This window comes from Tympanuchus pallidicinctus, unplaced genomic scaffold, assembly GCF_026119805.1.
Source record: "Tympanuchus pallidicinctus isolate F22 unplaced genomic scaffold, pur_lepc_1.0 scaffold20, whole genome shotgun sequence".
In the NCBI taxonomy this organism is placed as follows: domain Eukaryota; kingdom Metazoa; phylum Chordata; class Aves; order Galliformes; family Phasianidae; genus Tympanuchus; species Tympanuchus pallidicinctus.
Window position 1 is genome coordinate 4,447,923 of NW_026294722.1, and position 22,790 is coordinate 4,470,712.

General features: G+C 56.4%; 2 protein-coding genes across 11 annotated transcripts in view; both read right to left on the bottom strand.

Moving 5' to 3' along the window:
• Positions 1–6,357, bottom strand: part of ZNF512B (zinc finger protein 512B) — a 30,156-nt gene extending 23,799 nt beyond the window's left edge. For 4 of the 8 annotated variants that reach the window (XM_052683578.1, XM_052683579.1, XM_052683576.1 and 1 more), the window contains exon 1: positions 2,226–5,880. In XM_052683578.1, coding sequence (XP_052539538.1) covers positions 2,226–2,340 — 115 coding nt within the window. In that variant the 5' untranslated portion in view covers positions 2,341–5,880. Of the gene's footprint in view, positions 1–2,225; positions 5,889–6,246 lie in introns of those variants that run through there. The other 4 variants (XM_052683574.1, XM_052683575.1, XM_052683581.1 and 1 more) reach the window with 4 other exon arrangements.
• Positions 6,358–10,279: 3,922 nt separating this feature from the next.
• Positions 10,280–22,172, bottom strand: SAMD10 (sterile alpha motif domain containing 10). Of its 3 annotated transcripts, XM_052683623.1 has the most exons (5): positions 22,067–22,172; positions 17,588–17,781; positions 15,570–15,738; positions 13,725–13,865; positions 10,281–13,410 (listed from the first exon to the last, which is right to left on the bottom strand). In XM_052683623.1, exons 1-5 carry the CDS (start codon positions 22,095–22,097, stop codon positions 13,346–13,348), a joined length of 600 nt encoding a protein of 199 aa, XP_052539583.1. In that variant the 5' UTR covers positions 22,098–22,172; the 3' UTR covers positions 10,281–13,345. The 3 variants fall into 3 exon arrangements, with proteins under 3 accessions (XP_052539581.1, XP_052539583.1, XP_052539582.1); XM_052683621.1 differs by lacking the exon at positions 22,067–22,172 and having other exon boundaries at positions 10,280–13,410; positions 17,588–19,319; XM_052683622.1 differs by lacking the exon at positions 22,067–22,172 and having other exon boundaries at positions 10,283–13,453; positions 17,588–19,319.
• Between the last annotated feature and the right edge of the window lie 618 nt (positions 22,173–22,790).

Here is a 22,790-nt window from a genome sequence, read left to right on the forward strand (position 1 = left end):
TTCCAAATCAGGGCAATTTCTGAAAATAGAGGTCAGGCAGTTGAACTGAAGTGATGGAAATAGCAAGAAATAGAAATGGCAATTTTCTGACATAGATTTCGGCACAACTCATAGCTTGGCTGCAATTGTGCAAAAGCCAACACACGGACAAAGGAAGGGCCCGGGAGCTCAGACCGTGTTGTTACCCTGCTCCCTACTGGGGCATGTACAAATCTGCCTGCACAAGCACTTGTTGGCACAGCTCAAAAGGAGGAAGCAAAAGTAACAACCAAGAGGAATGAAAATTGCCTGTTCAAAAGCAAGGCGATCAAAGCACTGCCAACTCCTCCTCTGGAGGCAAGCAGCACACGTGCAGAGCATCAGCATGGCTGTAAGAGACCCACCTGAATGGAGAGATTGCTGCAAGGCTCCTTAAACTGTCATGCTTTAAGCAGTGCTGAGTCTCATGCACGACATTCAGACTGAGGTCTGAGGGGGCTTAATGAGAGGGATCAGGAATGAAAGCCATTTGCTACGACAACAGAACCAAGCTGAAAAAGCATCCCAGAGAAGGAAACCTGAAACAGCTAGCAGAGGGCAGTTGAGATTAAAAACCTCAACTAACTCAACCTATAAAACACCCTTCCCTGGTGCAAATCAGACATGAAGAAGAGGCCAGAAGGTGCATCAGCAATGGCCCCAGCTCCCGAGCAAGCAGAGCTCAGCTCCAAGCCTGGCACTTGTGGCACTCTGAAGCCAATCCCAGATTTCTCAGCAAGTGAGAGAGATTAAACAGAAAGCCAGTTACCTACAGAAGCCCTGCCAAAACCATAGGCTCTCTTCATTTTCATGCCTTCTGCCCCAGCGGCCAGAGGTAAAATAGCAAGCAAGACAATTTCCTCATTTATTTCCCAGCCCTCAGAAGCTGAGCCAGCTGGTTTGCTTCATTTTGGTACCCATAAAAGCATCATTTGGAGATGCTGCATCCCTCGGGAATCCCACTAACTCAGAAGGCCTCATCTGCAAGAGCTGGCTGTTCACGTACAGCACAGCAGCAACCTCTAAGGAACATAAAAACTCCTAAGGCCTCCCATCTGGCCCTGCAAGGCAGCCTCACTGCTCCAGAGCTGCAGGGAAGATCTTGCAGGCTCACTCCCCCAAACTGCAGGTTTTGGAGCAGCATTGCAGGGCTCATTCCAAAACTCTTTTAGAGTGGCTGTGAGGACTCCTGCTCACCACACCTGCCTTATGCCTCTTGCATTTTCAGTTTGCTCTTACGTGCACGCTCAGACCATGCACCCAGCTCTTCCTATGTGCTTATGTAGGGAAGGACCTCATCCTCCACGTGAAATGGAGCTACTGCACATCACGGGACTGTAGAGCTGGGAACCACATAATCTCACAACACAGCAATTACCTGCTACTCCTCTCCTTTCTTTTCTTCTGCTTTCTCTCCTAAATGCTTCAAAATTACCCCAATTCAGAAGATCCCAGAGCAGCCAGAAGAGCACACCCCTATCCAGCAGCCCAGCATGCCCACGGCCACAGCTTGCCTTAGGGACAGCTCTTCTTTCCTTTCTACAACTTCCACAAGTTTCAAAACTTTTGGTAACGCTGCACGTCAATTAGGTGGATGGAAGCTCCCAGTTCAGATGCCTCTCCATGCCCTCATTGACCAACTGCCAGCTGGGGACAGCATTAAGCCTTATTTACCCTGACAAAGGGAATCCCCATACTTGTTCCCACTCTCTCGGCACCTTCCCAGATGTTGCAGCAAGGTACCTTCATCATTCTTCACTGCATCACTTTCAGTCCACGTAAATCAGAACGAAGGGCCAAAACGAAGTCTGCTCTACTTCTAAGGCGCTGATAAGATGCCACCAGCCCTGGATGCACGTAGTCTCCACGATCAGAGCCACATGTGAGCCCAACAGAGGGGCTGAGAGCATCTCTGCTCAGCAGAAGCAGACAGGAGAAAATCTCCTTCGGTCTGGAGATGCCTGAACAGTGAAATCCACCATCGATCAGAGCGACAGCGCATGGGTCCCCGAGGAGCTCCATCCAGGGGGTACGACACGGCAGGCAGCAGATGGCTGAACTCATTTCAGCCTTTCCACCCTTTCACATAACATTTAGCTAGCACCACGATAAACAGATTTAGAGACACCCATCTCGTTAGCCAGATGCTTGGTGAGATCGTCCCCTCCAGCCCATTCACATTCAGAGACAGAAAAGCAGTTCCTTACCCAGCCTGGGGAGCTCTGCTGGAGGGTTCAGCCTCGCCTCTGCCCTGCTCTCTTTGCTGGGTTTGGTGGAACCTGCAGTCTTCCTTCCACCTTTACAAGCATAGGAATCCGCCATCTCTGAAACAAGCAGGGGATGTGTTAGAAGTCACATGGAGCTGGGAAGAACACATGCTGAAAGCAAGGAGAGCTGCTGGAATGGAGGGAAATTAGAAATCTGACAGCTGAAGCATTGTCACAAAGGGCAGAAACAAGATAGGTTTCTGAGTATCTGTCCTCCGGCTGAGCAATGCAAAAGACATGGTTGAAAAGCTGCTTTCATGATGAGCTGGTTTCCTCTCCACGTATAACAGCAAGGACTTTATTAAAACTTATGGGCTGGCTTCGTCCAGAGAAGTAACAGAGTAAATGGCTTTTCCTCTTCGTTTATTTCTATGCTTTCATTTAAGACACCAAAAGGAAAAAAAAATAGTGAGTTTTAATGAACAGATGTAGTGATAAATTTCCAATTTTCCTTATTAATGGGAAACTGTTATAAACCGAGAATTGCTAATGTTATCTAAATTTTCTGTATTAATAATTCAATTTGGTTTCTCTATAAATAATGAACATCAGAAATTATCACGGAAGGCCCGGTCGTGCTCCCTGCAGAAGCAACCAGCAGGAGACCCCTCTGCTTCAGGAGGATTAAGGCCATGGAGTGGCTGCTTTTGCCCAAGTTCATTTCAAGTATCCTCAGACACTGAACCCAAACCTCACACTTGAATGAAGGCAGATAACACAGCTGCTTGGAGTGAGCCACCCGGGTGCAGTGCTGTGGGCTGTACAGCCCGGTACAATGCAGCACGATGAGGGATGCACCTTGCAGGAGGGGCTCAGCCTGTCTGGTTTGGAAAAGTTTCTTGCAATGCAGACAAAATTCACTGCTGGGCTGAGCAAGTGTGGGATTGGGCACCAGTGAGCAGTGTCTGGATGCAGCACTATAGCCCTCAACTCAGATCTTGCTGCAGAGCCCAGCTGCACCAAGGGATCAAACCTGCCCTAGGGGTGTCAGGGCTTTGGGAGTGGGTCCTGCTGGCCCCCATGGCCACATCCAGCCTGAAGACTATGGACAGTGCCAGGGAAGTGATGCTGATGCTCAGACAGACACAAGCAGTGCGACTGCAGGAAGTGCCACCTGCTGCCTTCTTTTCACCTCTGCTTAACACTTCTCTCCCACGTGCACACATTTTTTAAAACACAGATGTGTCCTGTCAGCCTCTGATGCCTCTCACATAACCCCGTCTGCATCGTTCAGCTCAATCCAAGCCAAAGATGTGCCCCCTCAGCATCCCCAATCACCCTGCCCAGGTGCCCGGTCGGATTGCGGTGCTCGGGGAGCAGCTCCCCTGAACCCACACCATGGGAAAGGGGCTGCAGGCCCCCACCCCCAGAGCACTGTTATCACAGTGTGGGACGCTGTGCTGTCCCTTGAGGTGTCCTTCCAGAGGTGACAACAGGGACTTCCTGCGCAGGAGAGCATAACTGTGCATGGCATGCAGACCAGATGCTCCCAGACGAGCTGGCAAACTCCTCCAGCAAGTGTTCAGCCAGTGACAAATATTGGGTTGTTTGTGCAGACACAAAGGTTAATCAAATCAAATGAGAAATTTCATTCTTGGCAACAGGTTCTCTGGCATTCAGTGCCGAACGCAGGAATCATTTATTCCACTCCTTTGAACTCCTGCAGCAGAAGATCTGGGTATGAGCTGCAGCGGCTCTGGGAGTGGGCACCCAGTGGGGTCCCTGCAGTCTTTCCCCAAATTGCAGCTCATCCACGGGAACAAATGGGCCAGTGCCCTCCCCTCCTGTGCCACTTGTGAAGGACAACACGCAGGGAAGGTCCTGCCGGGAGCAGACACCCTGCATGCTCACACCCAGCAGCAGTGACGGGCAGCAATGGGAGCAAGGGATGAGCTGAGCATCGTTTCCTAACGCTCCATCCTGGGGCTGAGCATCGCTCCTGAGCGCTCCAGTCCTGGACCTGCAGTCCCACTATCACTGCTGATCACTTCTGTCCCATCAGTGAGGCCCTTTCTGGCCGGTTTTGGAGGTTTGAAACTTCTTTGCTTTCCCCATCAAATACTGCTTTGATTTTTTTTTTCCCCCCTCTAATTTTTAGCTTATACGAAAAATAAAAGCCAATAAACCTCCTAGCAAGAGCCAAGTGCCACTCCATGACCATCAATACAACCCCGGGGATCCCAGAGGAATTGCCCCAGAGCCAGAGAGCAGAAATCAGCCCATTGTCTTCAGTCATATCCAAACTTCTTACTTGATTTGAGTCACACCCGCTGACACCAGCCAACAGCCTGTGCCGTGAGCCTTTCCATGCTTCCACTGCGTTTTGGTGCATTTTGCAGCCGGTGATGAGAGAAACAGACATTGGCAGGTCCCAGCTGTGAGCGGTGCTGGGATGCACTGGGGGAGGCCGGGGGAGGCATCTTTGCAGGTCCAGCTTCACTCTATCACAACTCCTCCCAAGGAGGTGCTGGGCACAGCCTGACCGCTGGCACATTTGGCATGAATTGGAAAAGGGGAACTGATTCCACACTTGAAAACGTATCAGTCACTGTGGACCAGGTCAGCAGCACACACACACACACTCCAGCAGGGAATGCTGCGTGGCCCCAGCACTTTGCAATCATCTCAGCACACATCATCCATTGATTCGCTCCGCTTATTGTCAATAATTAACTGATGGCTCGGCGTGATGGAGGTAATGCCAAAAAGGCAAGTGAGCTGTGGGGTGAGCGGCATGCTGGGCAGTGGGGATGCAGCGAGGCCGTCACAGGTGACAGCCATCAAAAGGAGCTCAGGGTTGTGCACTAAGAGAAACTTTTGGGCATGGGAAAAGGCTCCTTTGGGAGAAAGGGGAATCAGCAAGAGGGAAGCACCTGGCGGGTGACATGACCACTGGGGTAAGGATGGCCACCCTGTGCCAGTGGAGATGCCATGCATGTCGCTGCCTCCCCTGCCCCTCTGCAGTGCTCTGAGTGCAGCTGGTGGCTGCAGGGGATGTCCATCTGAGGTCCTTCAGCATCACCACCGTCACCCAAATCCAGCAACACCCGCTGGCCAGCGGTTCCCCTTAGTACCCCTATGAGTCCCTTTTGCAGGAAATCACTTGCACCGAGCAGAAGTAGCACCCAGCCACCGCACTTCACCCAAGTGCCTGTTTCTGGGCGCGGGTGAAGCTTTTGATGGTTTGAAAGTTTCTGTCTGAAACACATTAGCAAGTCCCTCCCCCTCGGCCATCCTCAGGCACAAAAGCAAATGGGAAAAGCACACACACAAACACAAACACACACAAAATCCCAGCAGACAGTGAGCAGCAGCCCCGGCCGGAGCCACCACCCGGTGTCACCACTGCCCGGTGACCTGCGGGGCCGTGCGTCACATCACCGCTGGGCTCCGCCGGTGCGAGCAGAGGCGGACGCCCGTCCCGCTGTCACTTCCTTGGGCCTGCCCGGGTCACGCCATCACCTGTCACCTCCACGGCCTGGGCCGTGCCATACCCGGCGGCCGGGTCCCTCATCCTCCTGCCCCGGCCGACGCATCTTCCCGTCACCTCCCCGGCCGGGATCCGCTCGTCCAGGGCCGCCCGTCACCTCGGTGCCCCGGGCCGTTCCACCCTCGGTTGCCGCGCCCCCCGTCCTCCCTCCCGGCTCACCTTTCCCGTCACCTCGCCGACCCGGCCACGGCCGGCTCACCCCCCGGCCCATCGACCCCTCGGACCCTCAGCCCGCCCCCTCCCCGCTCCTCCCCGCCCCCGTCACCTCGCTTAGGGCCCCGCCGCCGCCGCCCCCGCTCGGGGCCCGTTCCGGGCTGTGCCGAGGCCCCGTCCCGCCACCGGCCCCGCGCTCCCGGGAGGGGAAGCGAGAGGCAAAATGGCGACGCGGGCTGCGGCCGGAGGAGCGGGAACGGGAGCGGGGGCGGGGGGTCCCCGCGGCGGGGCCGGGCCGGGGCCTCGCTCGGTGCTTACCTCGGCGGCAGCGGCTGCGGTGCGGGGCGCTGGGGCCGGGCGTCCCCCGAGCGGCGAAGCGGCGCCGCCCGCGGCTGTGGGGCCGCCGTACGGGGCTCCCCGGCGCGCCGCCGCCCGCGCTCCGCCGCCGCTCTCCCGCCCGCCCCTCCGCCGCCGCCGCCGCCGCCGCGGCTCATGCGCGCTTCCCCGCCCGGCCCGGCCCGCCCCGCGCCCGCCGGCAGCACCGGGCCCAGCGCCGCGCGGCTCTCGCGTGGCTCCGCCGGCGGGGCCCGGCCGCGGGGCGGGAGGGTGGCGGCACCGCCCCGGCGAGGCGGGACCGGGCGGCGCCCCCGGGCCGGGACCGGCGCCCGTCCCGGCGAACCCGCGGCCGGAGCCGGGCGGGTGCCTTCCGCGTGCCGCCCCGGTGAGCGGCGGGGTGCCCGTGCCGCGACGGGGACGGCGGACGCGAGGGGGCACGGCGACGGCCGTGGCCGAAGCGAGTAGTGGGGATGGCGTGGTCAGAAAGCGGGGATGGAGCGCTGACGGCCGTTCCCGAGGCTTTATGCTCGCGGCTGTCCCGCCGGCAGCCCCGTGTCCCCAGCGCCCTGTCACCCTGCGGGGCTGGCGGCGCCGGGACGGGTGTGTCGGGGCAGAGCCGTCCCTAGGAACACCGTGACCCAGGGCTCGCTGTAGTCCTGCTGCCATCCCAGCAGCCGTGGCTGCGCAGCAATGAGGGGAAATAGGAGGCTGTTGGCAGGTGGGAGTGCAGCCCGGTGTCCGTCGCTACCAGGCTGGTGGCCCTGCTCAGCGTCACACGTCACTGTGACAGCCCTGAGCGCACGCCAAAGGCACATGGCGGTGCTCTAAGTTCCATCCCTGCTTCCTTTCCCCCCATCTCCAGGCCACGTGGGTGAGCAATCTGCGGGTTAGAAGGCTGTGAAATGCCGTTCTGCCCGGGAAGAATGGCATTTCCCAGCACCCGGCAGTGCTGCCATCACGGCTACACCCCGCAGGGACAGCTCGATGCTGTCGCCACATGGGTGGACATTGACATGTTTCTGTGGCCAAGCTCTCCGTGCTCCCCGCCCTGCAGGGTCCGGCTACATCGCATCACCGGAGCAATACAACACCAGCTGGGAGCTCCCCCGCCATTCCCCTCTGTCTCCATGGAGGGGAAGGAGCTTAATTAACGTCTGCAGAGAGCATATAAGGCTCGATGTAATTGCTGGGTATGATTATCAGCGGAGCAGAGGGTGCTCAGCAGGGTGGGAGGGGAGGCACAACCCACCTCCTTTGTATGAATGGGGTATAGCTGAGGGAGCTCCGTTCCCTGCAGCGGGGAGAGCTGTGGAGCTGCCATGAGGCTGATGCACATCCACTGCACAACTCCTCGGTGCGAGGCTGCAAACTGCACCCGCGTCCCTTCAAGTGCCATCACACATATGGCATGGCTGAGGGCGACAGTGGCAGAGCTGCAGCCCCAAAGCTTGAGGGATGTTAAGAGGGACTCAGAAGAGGCTCTCTGTCGCAGTCCGGCTTTCTGCGCTGGCCAAGCACAGTTTTGCAGCACGTGGTGACGGAGCGGTCCTGCAGTCCAGACGTGGATGGGTTTGGAGAGAGGCCAGTGGCTGAGCAAGGTACAGAAATCCTAAATAATACCATCAAACAACAGCTACAGTTCCTATTTTCAGGCCATGCTCAGAGAAGGGGAGGGGGCTGAGGAATTAACTTGAAAAGAACAGCAAATGTGGAACAGATGCTGAGAAGCGCCTTTTTGTTCTTGTTTTCCAGGCGTAGAGTTGTGAGAACCCGGCTGGGAAGGGCAAAGCAAGGAGGAGGAGGATGGGGGGGGGGGGAGGGTGGCCATGGCACAGAGGAGCTGTGCAGCCACGGCACTGCCATCCTTTGTGTGCTCGTGGGAAGCCATCGTGATCATCCTGCATCATAGCATTGCCAAACAGTGGCTCATGGAGGAGGGATGCAGAGCCCATGGCTGCAGCACATGTCACTCTGTGCTACGAGGAGGCCACATCCGTGTCAGGACAGAGCCCTGTTGCCCCCAGTTGCCCTGGAGGTGCTGCAGCAGTGCAGTGAGCTGCTGCCATATGCACACACTTCCCAATTTCTGGGGGGTGGGTGTGCAGGGTGGGTATTCCTCATATAAATCTCCACAGTCCCACCTTGGGGCTTGGCACTGCTGGCCAGGGCCAGTCTGATCTGAACTACACCTGGCTAGCATCTAAAAATGCAAAACATGGGCAAAAGAAATCCCTTTGAAGGGCAGGAATGTCCCTCTGTCCCAGAACAGGGCTGCTTGCTAGCATGCACTTTCTGGTGTATAACTCCAAAACCCAGCAGGCTGCAGCAGCATCCTTCCCACCATCCAACCTGTGGGATGACGCTGATGGGAGATTTTACCTGCTTCTGCTCTTGATGCACCTCCAAAGCTCGTGCTGTGAGCGCCCAACACGGGAAGCCACAGTCTGGAGCTGGGATGTGCAGCAACATCACCAACAGCAGGGCACTGGGATGCCCAGGAGTGGCACCGGGAGGCACTGGAGCCCAGCTGTTGCCTGTGTGCACTGAGCATCACTTGCTGCAAGGTGATGAACAGTCACCTGCGTGCATTTTGGGGACACACACATCTGCCATGGCCCTGTCCCCAACCCAGTGCTGCCCTTGGAGGCATCTCCTGGTGGTGACTGCTCCCTCCCTGTTGTCCTCATGGTGGGGAGCTCAGCCCCGCAGCTCAGCCACCACCTGTGTGGTGCCTGAACAAAGCAGGAATCACTCATGACCATCCAGGCCATCCCCAGCCTCCTGCCAGCCCTGTAGAGCCTCTGATTGGAAACCAGAGCGTGTGCCAGCCATGAATGATTCTGATAGCTTTTTTTTTTTTTCTGTCTTTTTTTTTTTTTTCCCACTATGCTTGAATGAGTTCAGCAAATACAAGCTAAAAAAGAGGGGGAAAAAGAGCAAGCAAAAATCCGAGCAGATTTAATTTTAGATAGGGCACGGAAGCAAAATGGCTGTGGTGCAAAGAGGGGAAGTTAATGGAGAAACCCTACGGCTGCGCTGCTATTAGTTATTTATAGGGCATCATCGGCCCTTTGGGGAGCCTGTCCCAAGCTGGGGGGGTCAATGCTAGGGCTGCCCCAGGGCAGTGGGGTGAGATGAGGATAGTGGGTTTGGGGACAGAGCAGTAATGTGTGAAGATGCCCTTAAATTGGTCTCAATGATCCTTACTAGTCCTTTCCAGCAGGGGACGTTCCATGATCCCCAGGGAGCCATTACCTGGTGGGAAATGAAGTGGCTGATTGCAGGTTGGTGATTTGGGGCTTTTGACTTGAGACCCACTACAAACAGCCCATACCAAACCAGCCTGGAGATGTGTCAAAACCAAGTTTCCCCCCCCAAATTGTTCTGCTCTGTGCCTGGTGCTGCCTGGAGGAGTTTGGGCTTTGGGGGGGCATCGCTCACTGCAGTCCTTCAGGAGTTGGAAATGAGAACCTGAAAGTGAAGGAGGTTACACAGGGAAAAATATATGAAATGAAGCAATTCTTCCCGCTCTGATACATTCTAATTAAGGGAACTGTCACCCTTATTAAGAGGCCATTAATTCATCGTCATAATTCACCATCGGAAAAGCAAGTACCCAGAATGTGCCTGGGCCTTGGGGACAGCATTTCCCAGTCCTACTCCTTCCTGCATCTCTTGGAAGCTGAACATCACCAACCTCCTCCTGCAAACCCAGGCTCATCCCTGCCTGTGTCTTCTGCCCTGTGTGCTCTTGTGCTTTTGCAGTACAGAGGATGGAGGATGCTGCTCCAGGGGAAGCAAAGCCCCAGGGGCTGCCAAAATGTCCCCAGCGCTTCCTTTCTGCCAACATCACCTCCTGGTTACAGGCAGCTCTGTCTGTGGAGCCTCTCATTATGCATTCTGCATGGAGGGACTTGCATCAGCTTAATTAACGAGGTAAGAAAGACAGGACCTTTGAGGAAATCTTAATTATATTATCCATCTCACCCTGAGTGGCACCTGATCCATCCCAACACTGTTCCCAAGTTCATTAGCAATGATCTGAGATTGATTAGTCCTGGGTGTGCAGCGACAGGGACAAGGACCAGAGATCCAGGGTAGGGGCTGGGAGTGTAGAATGGGGATCGGGGCTCTGAGGTGGGAACCAGGGCTTCAGGATGGGGATCAGGAATATGAGATGAGAAGTAGAGCTTTGATATGGGGACCAGAGTTTCGGATGGCAGTCAAGGGTATGGGGACCAGGGATACGGGATGGGAAGCAGGGCTTTGAGGTGGTGAGCATTGCTTTGGGTTGGCAATCAAAGTTATGGGATGGGGACCAGGGATACGAGATGGGAAACAGGGCTTTGAGGTGGTGAGTAGGGCTTTGGGTTGGCAATCAAAGTTATGGGATGGGGACCAGGGATATGAGATGGTGACCAGGGCTTTGGGATGGGGACCAGGATCCTGGAATAGAAACCAGAACTTGGGGATGGGGATCTGTTGTGACTGAGAGTCCAGCAGATACCTGATGGGAGAACAGGTTCCTGATGAGCTGGGGCACATAACTGACCAGGGAAGGGCAGCAGATGCAACTGGCCTCAGTTTGGCCCTTGAGCAGGCACTGAAATCCATCAGCAGCGTCCCATAGCTGCATGCAGCAGGGATATCTGCGGCTGTGGCTGTAGCCAAGCATGAATGTGAATGCTGGGAGATCGCTTCCTGAATCAGAGAGGCAATCAGCAGCATTTCAGTTCTGAAGATATCTGTATCATCAAGGCAGGCACAGTAATTACTTGGACAAATTAGGCATGCATTTGCTACGTGCAACTGTGTCGGTGTTGACAATTTCTTTTTGCTTGCGAAGCCTTGCTGCAATCTGCAAGCAGCCTCCACCACTGGGAAGGGATTGCTGCATTTTTCCTTTTTAAAGCAAGAAAAAGCTGCCCGTTATTTTTTATCCCAGTAGGTCTTTGTCCTCTTATTGCAAACAATATAGCCGAGAGCAAGGAAATAGCTCCGGTTGCATCCCAGCAGGGTCCGGCCCCGGTCTTCTTCGGGTATGGGACGCTGGGACTTAGGACACAGAGGCATTAGAGGGCGCCAGATGACTGCCCAGAGGCGGACCCGTGCTCCGATGCAGCCTTGGAAAACGCTCAGCTCGCTCCAGCTGCAACAGATGCAGAAATAGCAGAGCAGTGGCAGAATGGGGTGTGCAGCCCTGATGTGGGGTTTGCTTTTGGCTTCCATCAGCTCAGCGGGTCTCTGGCTGCAGAAGTGGAATTGGAGCATAGCCTGGCACGGGTGGAGGTGGCACACGAAGCCAGAGCTGGGGTCCCAACGAGGGACCCTCTGACAGCAAAACTGCCCCCAGACCACTTGGGTGCAACACGACAGGAGCCATTCTGCCCCCTCACCTCTCCAGAGCTCTCCCCCAAAATCTCAGCTCTCACGATACTGCACCCACATCTCCAGCCCTGCCACCACGGTCTGCTCCAGGACACTGCTCCTATGGGGACAGCCACCCACTGCCACCACCCCGCTGCCACCCTCTCCCAGTGCCCAGTGCCAGGGCTGGGGTGGTAGCATGGTGGGCTCTGATCTGGGGTTTCACAGCAGAAGCAACGGGGCCACATCCTGCATGGGGCTCTGCTCTGCATGACAGCACAGCAAGGAGAAAATATGCACCCTGAACTGGCCAGGATCAGGCCCCACACGCTGTGTTTTGCTCCAGCTGGGAGTCCCAGCAGCTCCCTGCTGCTGCAGGAGGGATGGTTTTCTTCCTGCTTGTTTTCTTTCTTTTTTCTAAAATTCAATAAATCCGCTCAGCTTTGTTGCTTGTGAAGTTCTAGCGAGGTGAGAAGAGCCAATTTCACTGCATTTCTAAAAAGGTCAATATCAGCAGAGGAGGAGGAAATTCAGATTACTGTGTATGTGGAGGAGGGAAAGGGGCAGTGAGCAGCAAACCCCCAGGGCTGTGGGGTCCCTGCAAACGAGTCCTTGAGCAGCCCCATGTTTGGAGGGGGGGTATCTCCATTCACACACCATAGTGCTCCCACAGGGACGGTGTTGGGATATTCCCTGACTCAGTGGCTGAAATCTTTCACTTCGTTTTCCCTAGCTGGGGGGCAGGGAATGAGCAGAATCACAGGACGAGTAGGAGAGCAGCAAGTGGAAACAACAGTCTGACTTTATTTGCAGAGCAGGAGGTGGTGCGCGGTGCCACCTGGGTGCCTGCTCTGCCACAGCCCTGGGGTGTCCCTGGGCACTGGGGGATGCGACCAGAAATGTCACCTCCTTTCAATCATCAGATGGGATTTGGGGACGGTGCTGGTATGGATGGCACTGTCAAAGCCCCCTGAAGGGTTGGGAGTTTGCAAGAGCTCTGGAGGGGTAGACCTCTGCAAAAGGGCCTGGACAAAGCCTGGGCAGCATTGGGAAGGAATAAATAGAGCCTGGGACCAGAGAGCGGGGAACCAGGCATGTGGATGAGGACAGAGGAAGGACGTGGAGCATCTCCTGTGCAGCATCCCCTGGAACGTGCTGACCCCTGGGCTTCCACTGCTGCTGACTCAGCTCCGTTTTTAATTCACAAAGTGGAGCCAGGCACTGGTGACTGCCCTGCTTTTAATTTCTTTGCCTGGTTGGGTCATCTTATTTGCTGCCGATAACGTTATCTCCTAGGACACTGGAAGACAGCCCAGTTCGAAGGGAGAACGAAGCTCCAAGGCATTGACACCAGCAAAGCCTGCAGCTCTCCCAGCCACTCCATGCCACTGGGCACCGCTCGTGTGCAAAGGCATCAGCATGGCACGTGCAGCTCCTGTTTATCCCACAAATGGCCATGCTGGAGTTGCCCACACTGCTCAGCCCTGCCCGTTGCTGGTTCTTTTTGCAGTCTCTCCCATCAGGCTCAGACGGGCCAAAGTTCACCTGTCCCACCGACTGCTTTGCTAATTTTCCTCCAGCTGGGAACCACGTCTGTTGAAGAAAGCATCCCATCTCTGCCCAGAAATGTATTCATAAAAAAGAAAGAGAGAGAAGAAAGAGAAAAGCCCTGGAGTGGCTCGGGAGCTGTCTCTTCGTATTCCAAGCATGCTGCTCAGGTCTCGTATCTGCAGTGCACAGTCCATCCCAGAGCTGCTCGGTTCACAGTGTTGGTACAATCTGCCAAACAGACGGATCAGCTAGGAGACATTTCCGAAAGACGCTGGAACAAGGAGGGGAGAGGAAGGAATGAACAGTCTGCAGGGTCAGAGCCTGCCTGGGAGAATCCCACCCTTCCAGTGCACCTTGCCACCAACAGACTTTGTGCTGCATACCACAACCCATCCCTGTGCACTGCAGCCTGTACCCCACAGCCCATCCCCCAGCAGCACAGCCCATGCACAGCTCATCATGCTCCAGCTCACACACCCACTTCTCTCCTTGTTCCCACAGCTGCAATCTCCCCATGGTTCCCCTTCCTGTCCGAATCCTACCTTGGCTGAGCAGCTGCAGGTTCCGGACCTCCTCACGCACCTGGAGCTGCAGGACCTGCTGCAGCACCTCCTGCCGCTGTGCCTCGTGGGCGATGCCCATACGCTGCAGCTTCTCCCCATTGAGCCTCAGCAGAGCCCGACCTGCAAGCACAACAAGGCTCAGCAGCTGCCCAGTGGCCATGGGCACCGCAGGGATGTCGGGAGTATGTGGCTGGGGACACTGTCAACTGTCATGAAAATCAGCTGGGGTGCATGTCCATGTCATGGGAACAAGGGAGAGAAAAGGAACCAAATCCTAAGAGAGGATAGGATGGGGTGGGATGGGGTGGGATGGGATGGGATGGGATGCGGTGGGATGGGGTGGGATGGGATGGGATGGGATGGGATGGGATGGGATGGGGTGGGATGGGATGGGGTGGGGTGGGGTGGGGTAGAATTGGATGAATAGAGTAGACCGGACCGGACCAGAACGGAATGGAACGGAACAGAATAGAATAGAATAGAATAGAATAGAATAGAATAGAATAGAATAGAATAGAATAGAATAGAATAGAATAGAATAGAATAGAATAGAATAGAATAGAATAGAATAGAATAGAATAGAATAGAATAGAATGGAATGGAAGAATGGAATGGAAGGGAATGGAATAGAATAGAATGGAATGGAATGGAATGGAATGGAATGGAACGGAACAGAACGGAACAGAATAGAATGGAATGGAATGGAATGGAATGGAATGGAATGGAATAGAATAGAATGGAATGGAATGGAATGGAATGGAATGGAATGGAATGGAATAGAATAGAATGGAATGGAATGGAATGGAATGGAATGGAACGGAATGGAATGGAATAGAATAGAATGGAATGGAATGGAATGGAATGGAATGGAATGGAATGGAACGGAACGGAACGGAACGGAACAGAAAGAATAGAATAGAATAGAATAGAATAGAATAGAATAGAATAGAATAGAATAGAATAGAATAGAATAGAATAGAAACTAGGGTAGAATAGGATGGGATGGCGCAGGGTCGGATAGAATAAGAAAATACAGAGAACAGAGAAAATGGGAAAAAAACAAAGGGAAGGGAAGGGAATGGAAGGGAAGCAGAAGGGGAGAAAAACAGAAAGGAGGGAATAGAATAGAAAATAGAACAGAGCAGAGCAGAGCAGAGCAGAACAGAACAGAATAGAATAGAATAGAACAGAACAGAACAGAACAGAATAGAACAGAAGCCTGTCCCTGGCCTACTGCATTTGGAGGTCATGGGGCTTCAGGCTGAGGTACCAGTGTCAGGACCAGTGCTGGCCCCAGCAATCACGTTCCCTGTCCCTGCAGGCAGGAGCTTCCCATTTCTCCATTCTCCACTCCACCTCCCGCATCAGGACGCATTCTCCTGACCCCACGTGGGCTGATGGATGGGGGAAACAGGGCACCCATCAAAACCCATTAGTGCTGCTGCCACCATCCAGCCACTCTCCTCCAGTCCAGGGGCTATTAAATAAGGCATTCACAACCAGCTTTTGTCCTTGTTCCCCAGCTAATGCTTCCTTTATTTCTCACACGGAGGGCTCGCTGAGCTCTTGCATTAGGGCTTTGCATTCCTCAAGGGCACAGGGCTGTGCATAGAGCTGCCCCACTCCAGTGAGCTCATCCCTGGTCCCAGCAAAAAGGGGACACCGAGGGTCAGGGAGGATGATGCTTGCAGCTCTGTGCACTGCACTTTACACTCCATAGGTGCTGGCCAGCTCAGAGCTCTGTCCAGCCATGAACTGGGCAGAAGTGGGATTGGAGCAGTGCTTTATGCAAGGAGCACAAGGCACTGGGGGTAGCAGCAGTACCTGTGATGGCGTGGTGGGAGAACGCCTCGACGTAGATGAGATAGTTGTGTGGGCAGTGCTTCTTCAGCCATTTGCACACATCCTGCTGGCTCCACAGCACCACTGGCTTGGTAAGGCTGCCCAGCGTTGGGCTGGTGTGGTAGATGCCATAATGATCGCAGCCACGGCCCTACAAGGGAGATGGGAAGTGTCAGTGGGGCTCAGCACTATGGGGTGCAAAATGCTGCGATGGGTTCTGCCCCGTCTGCCCAGAGATGATTCCTTCAGAGGAAGAAGGCCCAGCTCACCATGCACCTCCCAGCCCAGTGGAGTGCTGCAAGAGTGCAGGACCACCCTTGGGGACATCACCTGGGTCCTATGGGCTCTGCCCTGGTGGCAGATGGAGGGACCTGAGTCCTGATGTGAGAGGCAGGAGGTGACACTGAATGCTCAGCAGTGTATGGAGCCAGGCAGCTCCCTCTGTGCTGCAATGGCAGAGGTTTGGATTTCCAGGGTCCCTCCTGGCAAACTCCTCTTCCTTGTCTTGGACAGTAAGGGGATGAGTTATGAATCTGCTGGCATCAGAAAGGTCGGCAGCGCTTGGACTGCAGTGTGCCAGCACCGACCTCTGTGTGTGAACATTGGCTAATTAAGCATGCCTAATAGAGGAGTAGAGATAATTAGTGCAACAGGGTCTCCAGACATCCCGCGGTTATTGAAATGAATGGCACATCCCTGAGTGATGTCAAATGGGAGGAAATGGAGGGCGGAGGGGTCAGAGATACTCCTGTGAGTTGCAGGGCTGGGAGCAATGCTGCATCCCCCTGCCATGCTGCATCCCCCTGCCATGCTGCATCCCCCTGCCATGCTGCATGCTGCTGCCCACACTGCACCCCTGCACCCTGCTTCTGCTCCTGGGTTCTGGCTCTGGTTTCACTGCCATGCAGCAGTAAGCAGTGCAGGGGCTGAGCCTGCTGCTGCTGAGCTCTCTCCTCATACCACCACGCACAGAGATGACGGTGAGCTCCCAGCAGCTATTACCCAACTAACCTCGGGGGCAGTGGGGAAGAGGTGACTGACAACCCGCAATTTCCCCAGCTAGAAGCGTGCTCAAATCCTCTTGCTTCTTGAGCTCCGTTTCACGAATGGGGGCTATATCCGTGCTCCAGGTTCCTGTGCTGCAGGTACCCCTGCACATTGCAGCCCTATGCCCTGGGTGCAGGCGCTCAGTGGGAGCAGCAGGACGTGGGGATGGCTGTAATGGATGCTGGGCTGCTTTTCCAGGCGGCTGAGCTGCGCTGTCTCTCTGATGAACTCTCAGCCGTGAACGGAGGCGAGCAGGCAGCAGCAATGCCCAGCAGTGGGGGTTGGATGGGGGAAGCCCGCACAGCAGTGTGAGGACCCAAAGCAAGCAATTGAAGTCACTTCCACTCCATGGGCTGTTTTCCCTTGTTTGTGGCACAATTAGAAGCTTTCTCACTCCCAAACCTCACTGTGAGGCACTGGGAGGCACAGCTGTTGCCCAGGAAGCTGCTCTGCTCTGTGCTGTGCCCCCATTAGGAGTGAAGGGGACATGGAGGTGGTGGGGACTGAAGGGCCCCAGCAATACCCCGAGCCCACAGGCACCATGAGCACAGGAGCCAGGTTCTGCTGCTCCCTCAGCATCCTGGGTTAACAGAGTACCAAAAGCTACAATGATTTTTATGCTCGGGCTTACAGAGCCCACTTCTCCCCATGGCAGCACAGAGCACGGCAGCAGGGGGTGTGGGAACCTTGGCCTCACTGCTTCATTGCTCACATGAGTGCCACAAAGTTCCCAGTTTTAGCCAAGTTCCGACCATTTCCCTCCTAAGAGACATAACAAAGTCCTCTGTTCTTTTAAAGCATTACAAGGAATTCGGTTCTGGCGCATCACTTGCAGAACGGTGCCAACTTCCAGCTCTGAGCGGGGAGGAGTTACAATGCAAAGCTCAGCCTCGCACAGCCCAGAACCACAAAAACCCAGCAGTGAAAATCCTGACCCTGGAACCGAGCAATACCTGGGAGCCCTCTGTGCCCGGCTGCCGCAGGAGTTTGATGGCACGGCTGCCCTCGCCGCGCTGGCTGCGCCCGTCGTGCCAGGTGAGGCTGGTGCCGGGGCTGCGCTGCAGGCGGTAGCTGAGGTTCTCAGCTGACACCGTGTGCTCCAGGAGGCTGCGGCAGAAGCTGAAGTGAGCGGCGGCGGCGGCGGCAGCTGCAGAAGGAAAGGGGGTGAGAGGGGTCTGCCCTGCACCCGCGACCCCCAAAAATGCCCCTTTTAGCTCCAAGCTGCCCAGCCGTATCCTGTCCCTTTCCATCAGCCTCTTTCTGATGGAAACTCTATTCTGATCCAGTCAGCTGGATTCCAGAGACCAGGTGGAGTCAAGCTGCTCCCAGGGAGTTGGAGAAGACCAGTGGCACGCCAATGGGTGCAGGTTGGCCTGGAGCTGGGGGTGTGTTGGGCATGCATGCACCCCAACGCGCTCACCTTTGCACCAACCATGGCCAGATTGAGTCCCTTGCCCTTACCTCTGTAAGCTCAGCTTGTGCATTTTGTTTGACTGCATTGCAATAAAGATGCAAAGCTCTCCTACAGGCCAAAAGGGATTAGATGCTGCTGGGGGTGTGTGGGTAGAAGATGGTTTGGGATGAGCAGCGCTGATCTGCAGCAGCATCTGCATCTCACCTGCCTCCAAACACCCCTTAAAGCAGACCAGGAAAGCACCAGCAGCTGAGAATAACCAGGGCTGGGAGGGCTGGAGGGGATCTGCTGCTGCTCGGCCCCACTGGGTGCAGAGTGGAGGACGTTTCACCTCTCCCACACACCTTTATGCAAGGGGAAGGTGGGATGTAAATGCTGCCTGTGGAATTTATAGCCAGGACAGAAATAAATGTGTCTGAAGGCTGGATGTGTTGGATCCTGTAGGAAATGGGAAGTGAAAAGCGGAATGTCAGAGTTGGCTCCATGAGTGTTGCTCCAGCTTCGGATCAGCCTCCCAACCCCTCTCTCGTGGGGCCAGAAAAGGGGATGGTTGGGTATGAGCTGAACAAAACCATGAGCACCTGTGCTGGGAGAGCAGCAGCTCTGTGTCCCAGCAATGTGGACAGGATGCGCCATGCCGTGCCCCCTCCTGGCCTCCCAGTTTCAAAATCCATCTTTGGGAAACAGCAGCCCAACCGTAAAACTTTGCTCTTGCTCAGGTTAGTTTGGAAAACGAGGTCTTGCCCTGGGAGCAGGGGGTTTACAGGAAGCAAATGGATTAGAACTGCACAGAGATGCTCTGTGCCCAGGGATGGAGCTGTGCCAGGGCTGTCCCTGTGGAAGGGCTCTGCCACCACGGGGACCTTTAGCCAGTGATGACCACGGAGCTCCAAGTGCCATCATTGTGGCTCGTGGAGCAGCAGGATGTGGGTATCTCTGCTCCTCTTGCAGCACGGCTCAAAGCAAAGCAGGAAAGCCAGCGAGAGCAGATGGGAGAGAGGGGGGAAGCAATAGGGGAAATGAGCCCGGAACAGCAGCGAGCAGGGAGAGCTGGGGTTCAGATCTGTGCGGGGGGCACCTCACAGCTCCCCACTCCCACATCCCATCGTACCCCAGGTGCCCATCATGGGCACTGAAGGAGTGCTGAGACAGAACTCCCGTCCCCTCCATCCTTTCCGTGTGGCTTCACCATGGCGCAGGGCAGAGCTGCTGCCTGCGTGGATGGAGTGCCAGAGCCACGGACCACCTTCAGAGCAAAGGCAGAACGGAGGAAAATCTTCTCCTCTCATCCCCATTCCAGTAGCGCATCCCTCTCTCCCAAACCAAACCAAACGAGCCTCCCCATCCCTTCCGGATACCGCACCGTCCCCCAGCCCCGGGCCCCCTCACCTGGCTCAGGTGCGCCCTGCGAGCCGCGGATGCTGGCGACGCAGCAGAGGGACGGGCGGCCCTGCTGCATCCCGGCGGGAGGAGGGATGCGCGCGAGCGCTCGGCACCGGCTGTCACCAGCGCCGCTCCATCCCTTCCTCCCCTCATGCCTCTTCCACACCTGACTGCCTCCGCTGATTGCCTCCGTCCTTCTGCCAATAAACGGCGGCCGCACGCTCGCCCCGCATCCGGGAGCTCCGAGCTGAGCAGCCCCCGCCGGCCTTACACGGGGGGGCACAAACCTGCCGGTCCCCTGCCGGGCATCCCAGCGAGGCGCAGCCGGGCGAGGCGACAGCCCGAGGGCCTTAATCCCACCCTCGCCGTTGGATTTGGAGAGATGCCCCGTGCTCTCCCCGCGTGCTCCCGGCTAATCCGGCGGCGGGGCCGGGGGGGCTCGGCCAGCTGGCACCGAGTGAGCAGCAGTTGGGCATCAAAGCACACCGTGGCCAGGAAAAGCCATGGCACAGCCAGGCACGGCCTTAGGACCCTGCTTGGGATGCGCAGCTCCTCTGCTCCCATTGGGCACAAGGGGTTTTCCGAATTCCCCCCAAGCCTGTGGGCCCTGCTCCACGGAATGGGTGCCTGCAGCCTTGGGAATCGCTGCTGGCTCCTTTTCCTTCAGTGGCTTTCATGCATTTTGGGCACTCCTCCAGCAGCGTGGGGCAGGCATGGAGCGCAGAGGCCATGCTGCTACTTGGCTGTGCCTTCCCCTCACCCTGCACATGGTCTCTCCGTGTTTTTCCCCCTCTGGACACTTTTAGGGCTGGCTGCAAAGTGCTGCAGGAGCTCAGTGCAGCAGCAGCACCACTGGAGGGGGAGATGGATGGGAATCTCCTGGGAATGTGGCACAGAGGCAGAAAGCTGAGGATGGGATGTCTGAATGCCAGCGCATCCTCGGGCAGCGGGATCAGTACCTTCTGCAAACGCACTTTGTGCCTGCGCACACGTGTTGTGCTTCCCCAGGGAATGCAGTTGCAAGCAACCCAAGTTCATGTGTTAATGGTGCAAGGAGTGTGGCACAGAGGTGTGAGGAACAGCTTGCTTTGTGCCCCTGATGCCATCAATGTCCCCCATTCCTGCCCTGCTGCAGGGCCATATTTGCTATGGGGAGTGGAGGGGCTCCCAGGGGTGACATTGCAGCAACAGTCCCTGGGAGACGTTTGCTTTGCAGGGAACAAACCCCACATTGGTGTGCTTGGTGTCTCCAAGGGGAAGAGACATTTAGCACCAAATGGTGCGAGGGATTTTCCTGCAGTCAGAGGGGGATTTGTGGCAGGGATTCACTGGAGTGCTCAGCCTGCTGCTGCTGCTCCTCGAGGTGAGGACAGGGCTGAGAGCTGAGCTCTCCAGGAACCCCTAGGATAGGGGAACTGAGCACAGCTCTGCTCGCAGGGCGGCTCTTTGAGGGATTTGTCTCACTTTCAGCAGTGTCTACATGAGCCACAAATCTGCCTGGCATTGCCATTGTCCCAGGCTCCTCCATCCCTTCCCTGCGGCTTCACCACCATGCAGGGCAGAGCTGCTGCTGGCACAGAGCCCTGGAGCTCAGCGATGCTCTCTGAGACCCCCATGGTATACAGTGCTGGAAGCTGGACCTCTACAGTGTTCTACAAACCAGGTCCTGCCCTGAGACATTCCCAAATGCCTGCTGTCCCCGAGCAGGACAGGACCAAACCCAAAGCAGAGCAATGACCCTAAGGAGCTCACACTCTTCAGGTCACCCCTGAGGCATACCCAGCTCAGTCCCTTGCTGCCATTAAGAGAATTCCATAATTTTCCTCATAATTCCCTGCTTGTGAAGGTGAAAGCCTGAGCCCCTCACATGGCCGGGGACGGAGCCAAGTGGGAAGGGAGGAGGAAGAGAACAAAAGGCAATGTCCTTCCCATGGCTGTATGTGTCTTTGTGGGTGTCTGTGCTGCTGAGGCCATGGACGCTGCCAAGGGTTCCTTGATCACCTTGGGACAGGGATGTGGGCAGGGCAGGATCTCCTGGTAGGAGCCCACCAGCACAGACACACCACATGCAGAGAGCCCATTCCATGTCCCTGAGTTCTTCCCAGGTGTCCCACCCTGCTCAGCACCCTGCTCCTGTCCTTGCACCCCCTCTCTCCAGTCCAAGAGCCCATTTCATTGGTATCCCCAAAACTGGGGATGAAAATAGGGATGGACAGACACACACCTTCCCAGGATGGAGGGGGCTGCTTATGGGAATGAAGGTGCAGACCCCCAGAATGGAGGAGACAGCACGTGGGGATGGAGGACAAATCCTGGGAGAGAGGGCAGACTCATGGGGTGGAGAGGACACTGCAGGGGGCGACGGAAAGCAGCCCCCGGGATGGGAGAAGGACCCCGGCATGAAGGGGCAGAGCCTCATTAACGGAGGGAAAGGAGCCCAGGGACAGAGGGGACGTTCCACCAAGGATGGAGGACGTACACCGGGATGGAGGGAGGAGCTGGGGACAGGAGGGTGATGGAGGCAGCCCCCAGGACGGATATACAAACCGCGCATTTCGGGTAGGAGGACCTGATCCCCGCGGTGCACCTGAGTCCCCCTTTCTCCCCCCCCACCCCCCCCCCCCACCGCCGCTACCTTCCATGTCCTTGGCTTCGCCGCAGCTCATCCTCCGCTCGGAAGGGGCCGCGCTCCGGCGGGGACGGAGCCCCCGCGCCCCCCAGCGCCGCCGCCGGCACCGGGAGCTCCGGGCCCGCCCCGCCCCGGTGCCCGCGCCGGGGGCGGTGCCGCTCTCCGCCACCCCCGGGCGCTCCGCCCGCCGCTCCGCTCCGCGCCGCCCCGCCGCCAGCACGGTGCTGCCCGGTCCTGGTGCTGCCCCATCCCCGGTGATATCTGCCCGGTGATGCTCTGTCTCCGGTGATGCTCGGCCCTTGGTGCTATCCGCTCAGTGATGCCCAATCCCTGGTCTCACCCAACCGCCGGTGTTGCCCAGTTCCTGATGAGCCCAATTCCCGGTGATGCCCGATCCCCAGTGCTGCCTGCTGCCTGGTGATGCTCAGTCCCTGCTGCTGTGCACTTGGTGATCGCCCAAGCCATGGCGACAAGCCCTATTCCTGGTGACACCTGATTCCCAGTGATGCCCAACCTCCAGTGATGCCCAACCCCCAGTGATACCCAATTCCCAGCCGTGCCCAGTCCCCGGTTGCACCTGATCCCCAGTGATACCCAATTCCCAATGATCCCTGCTCCCTACTGATGCCTACTGCCCAGCGATACCTCCTCTATCCCCCACCCCCTGCCCCAGACTCAGCCCCTATCTCCTCCAGGCACACATCCCCAGCTGCCTCCAGCCCACTGCAGC

Bases quoted from the DNA above. Each gene is read 5' to 3' on its own strand.
- SAMD10 (XM_052683621.1), bottom strand. From the start codon at position 17,884: ATGGAAAGGGACAGGATACGGCTGGGCAGCTTGGAGCTAAAAGGGGCA. The intron at 13,866-15,569 runs GTACTGCTGCTA...TTGTGCTTGCAG, and splicing joins CTCCCACCACGCCATCACAG to GTCGGGCTCTGCTGAGGCTC. The intron at 13,411-13,724 runs GTAGGATTCGGA...TCTGTTTGGCAG, and splicing joins CCTGCAGCTGCTCAGCCAAG to ATTGTACCAACACTGTGAAC.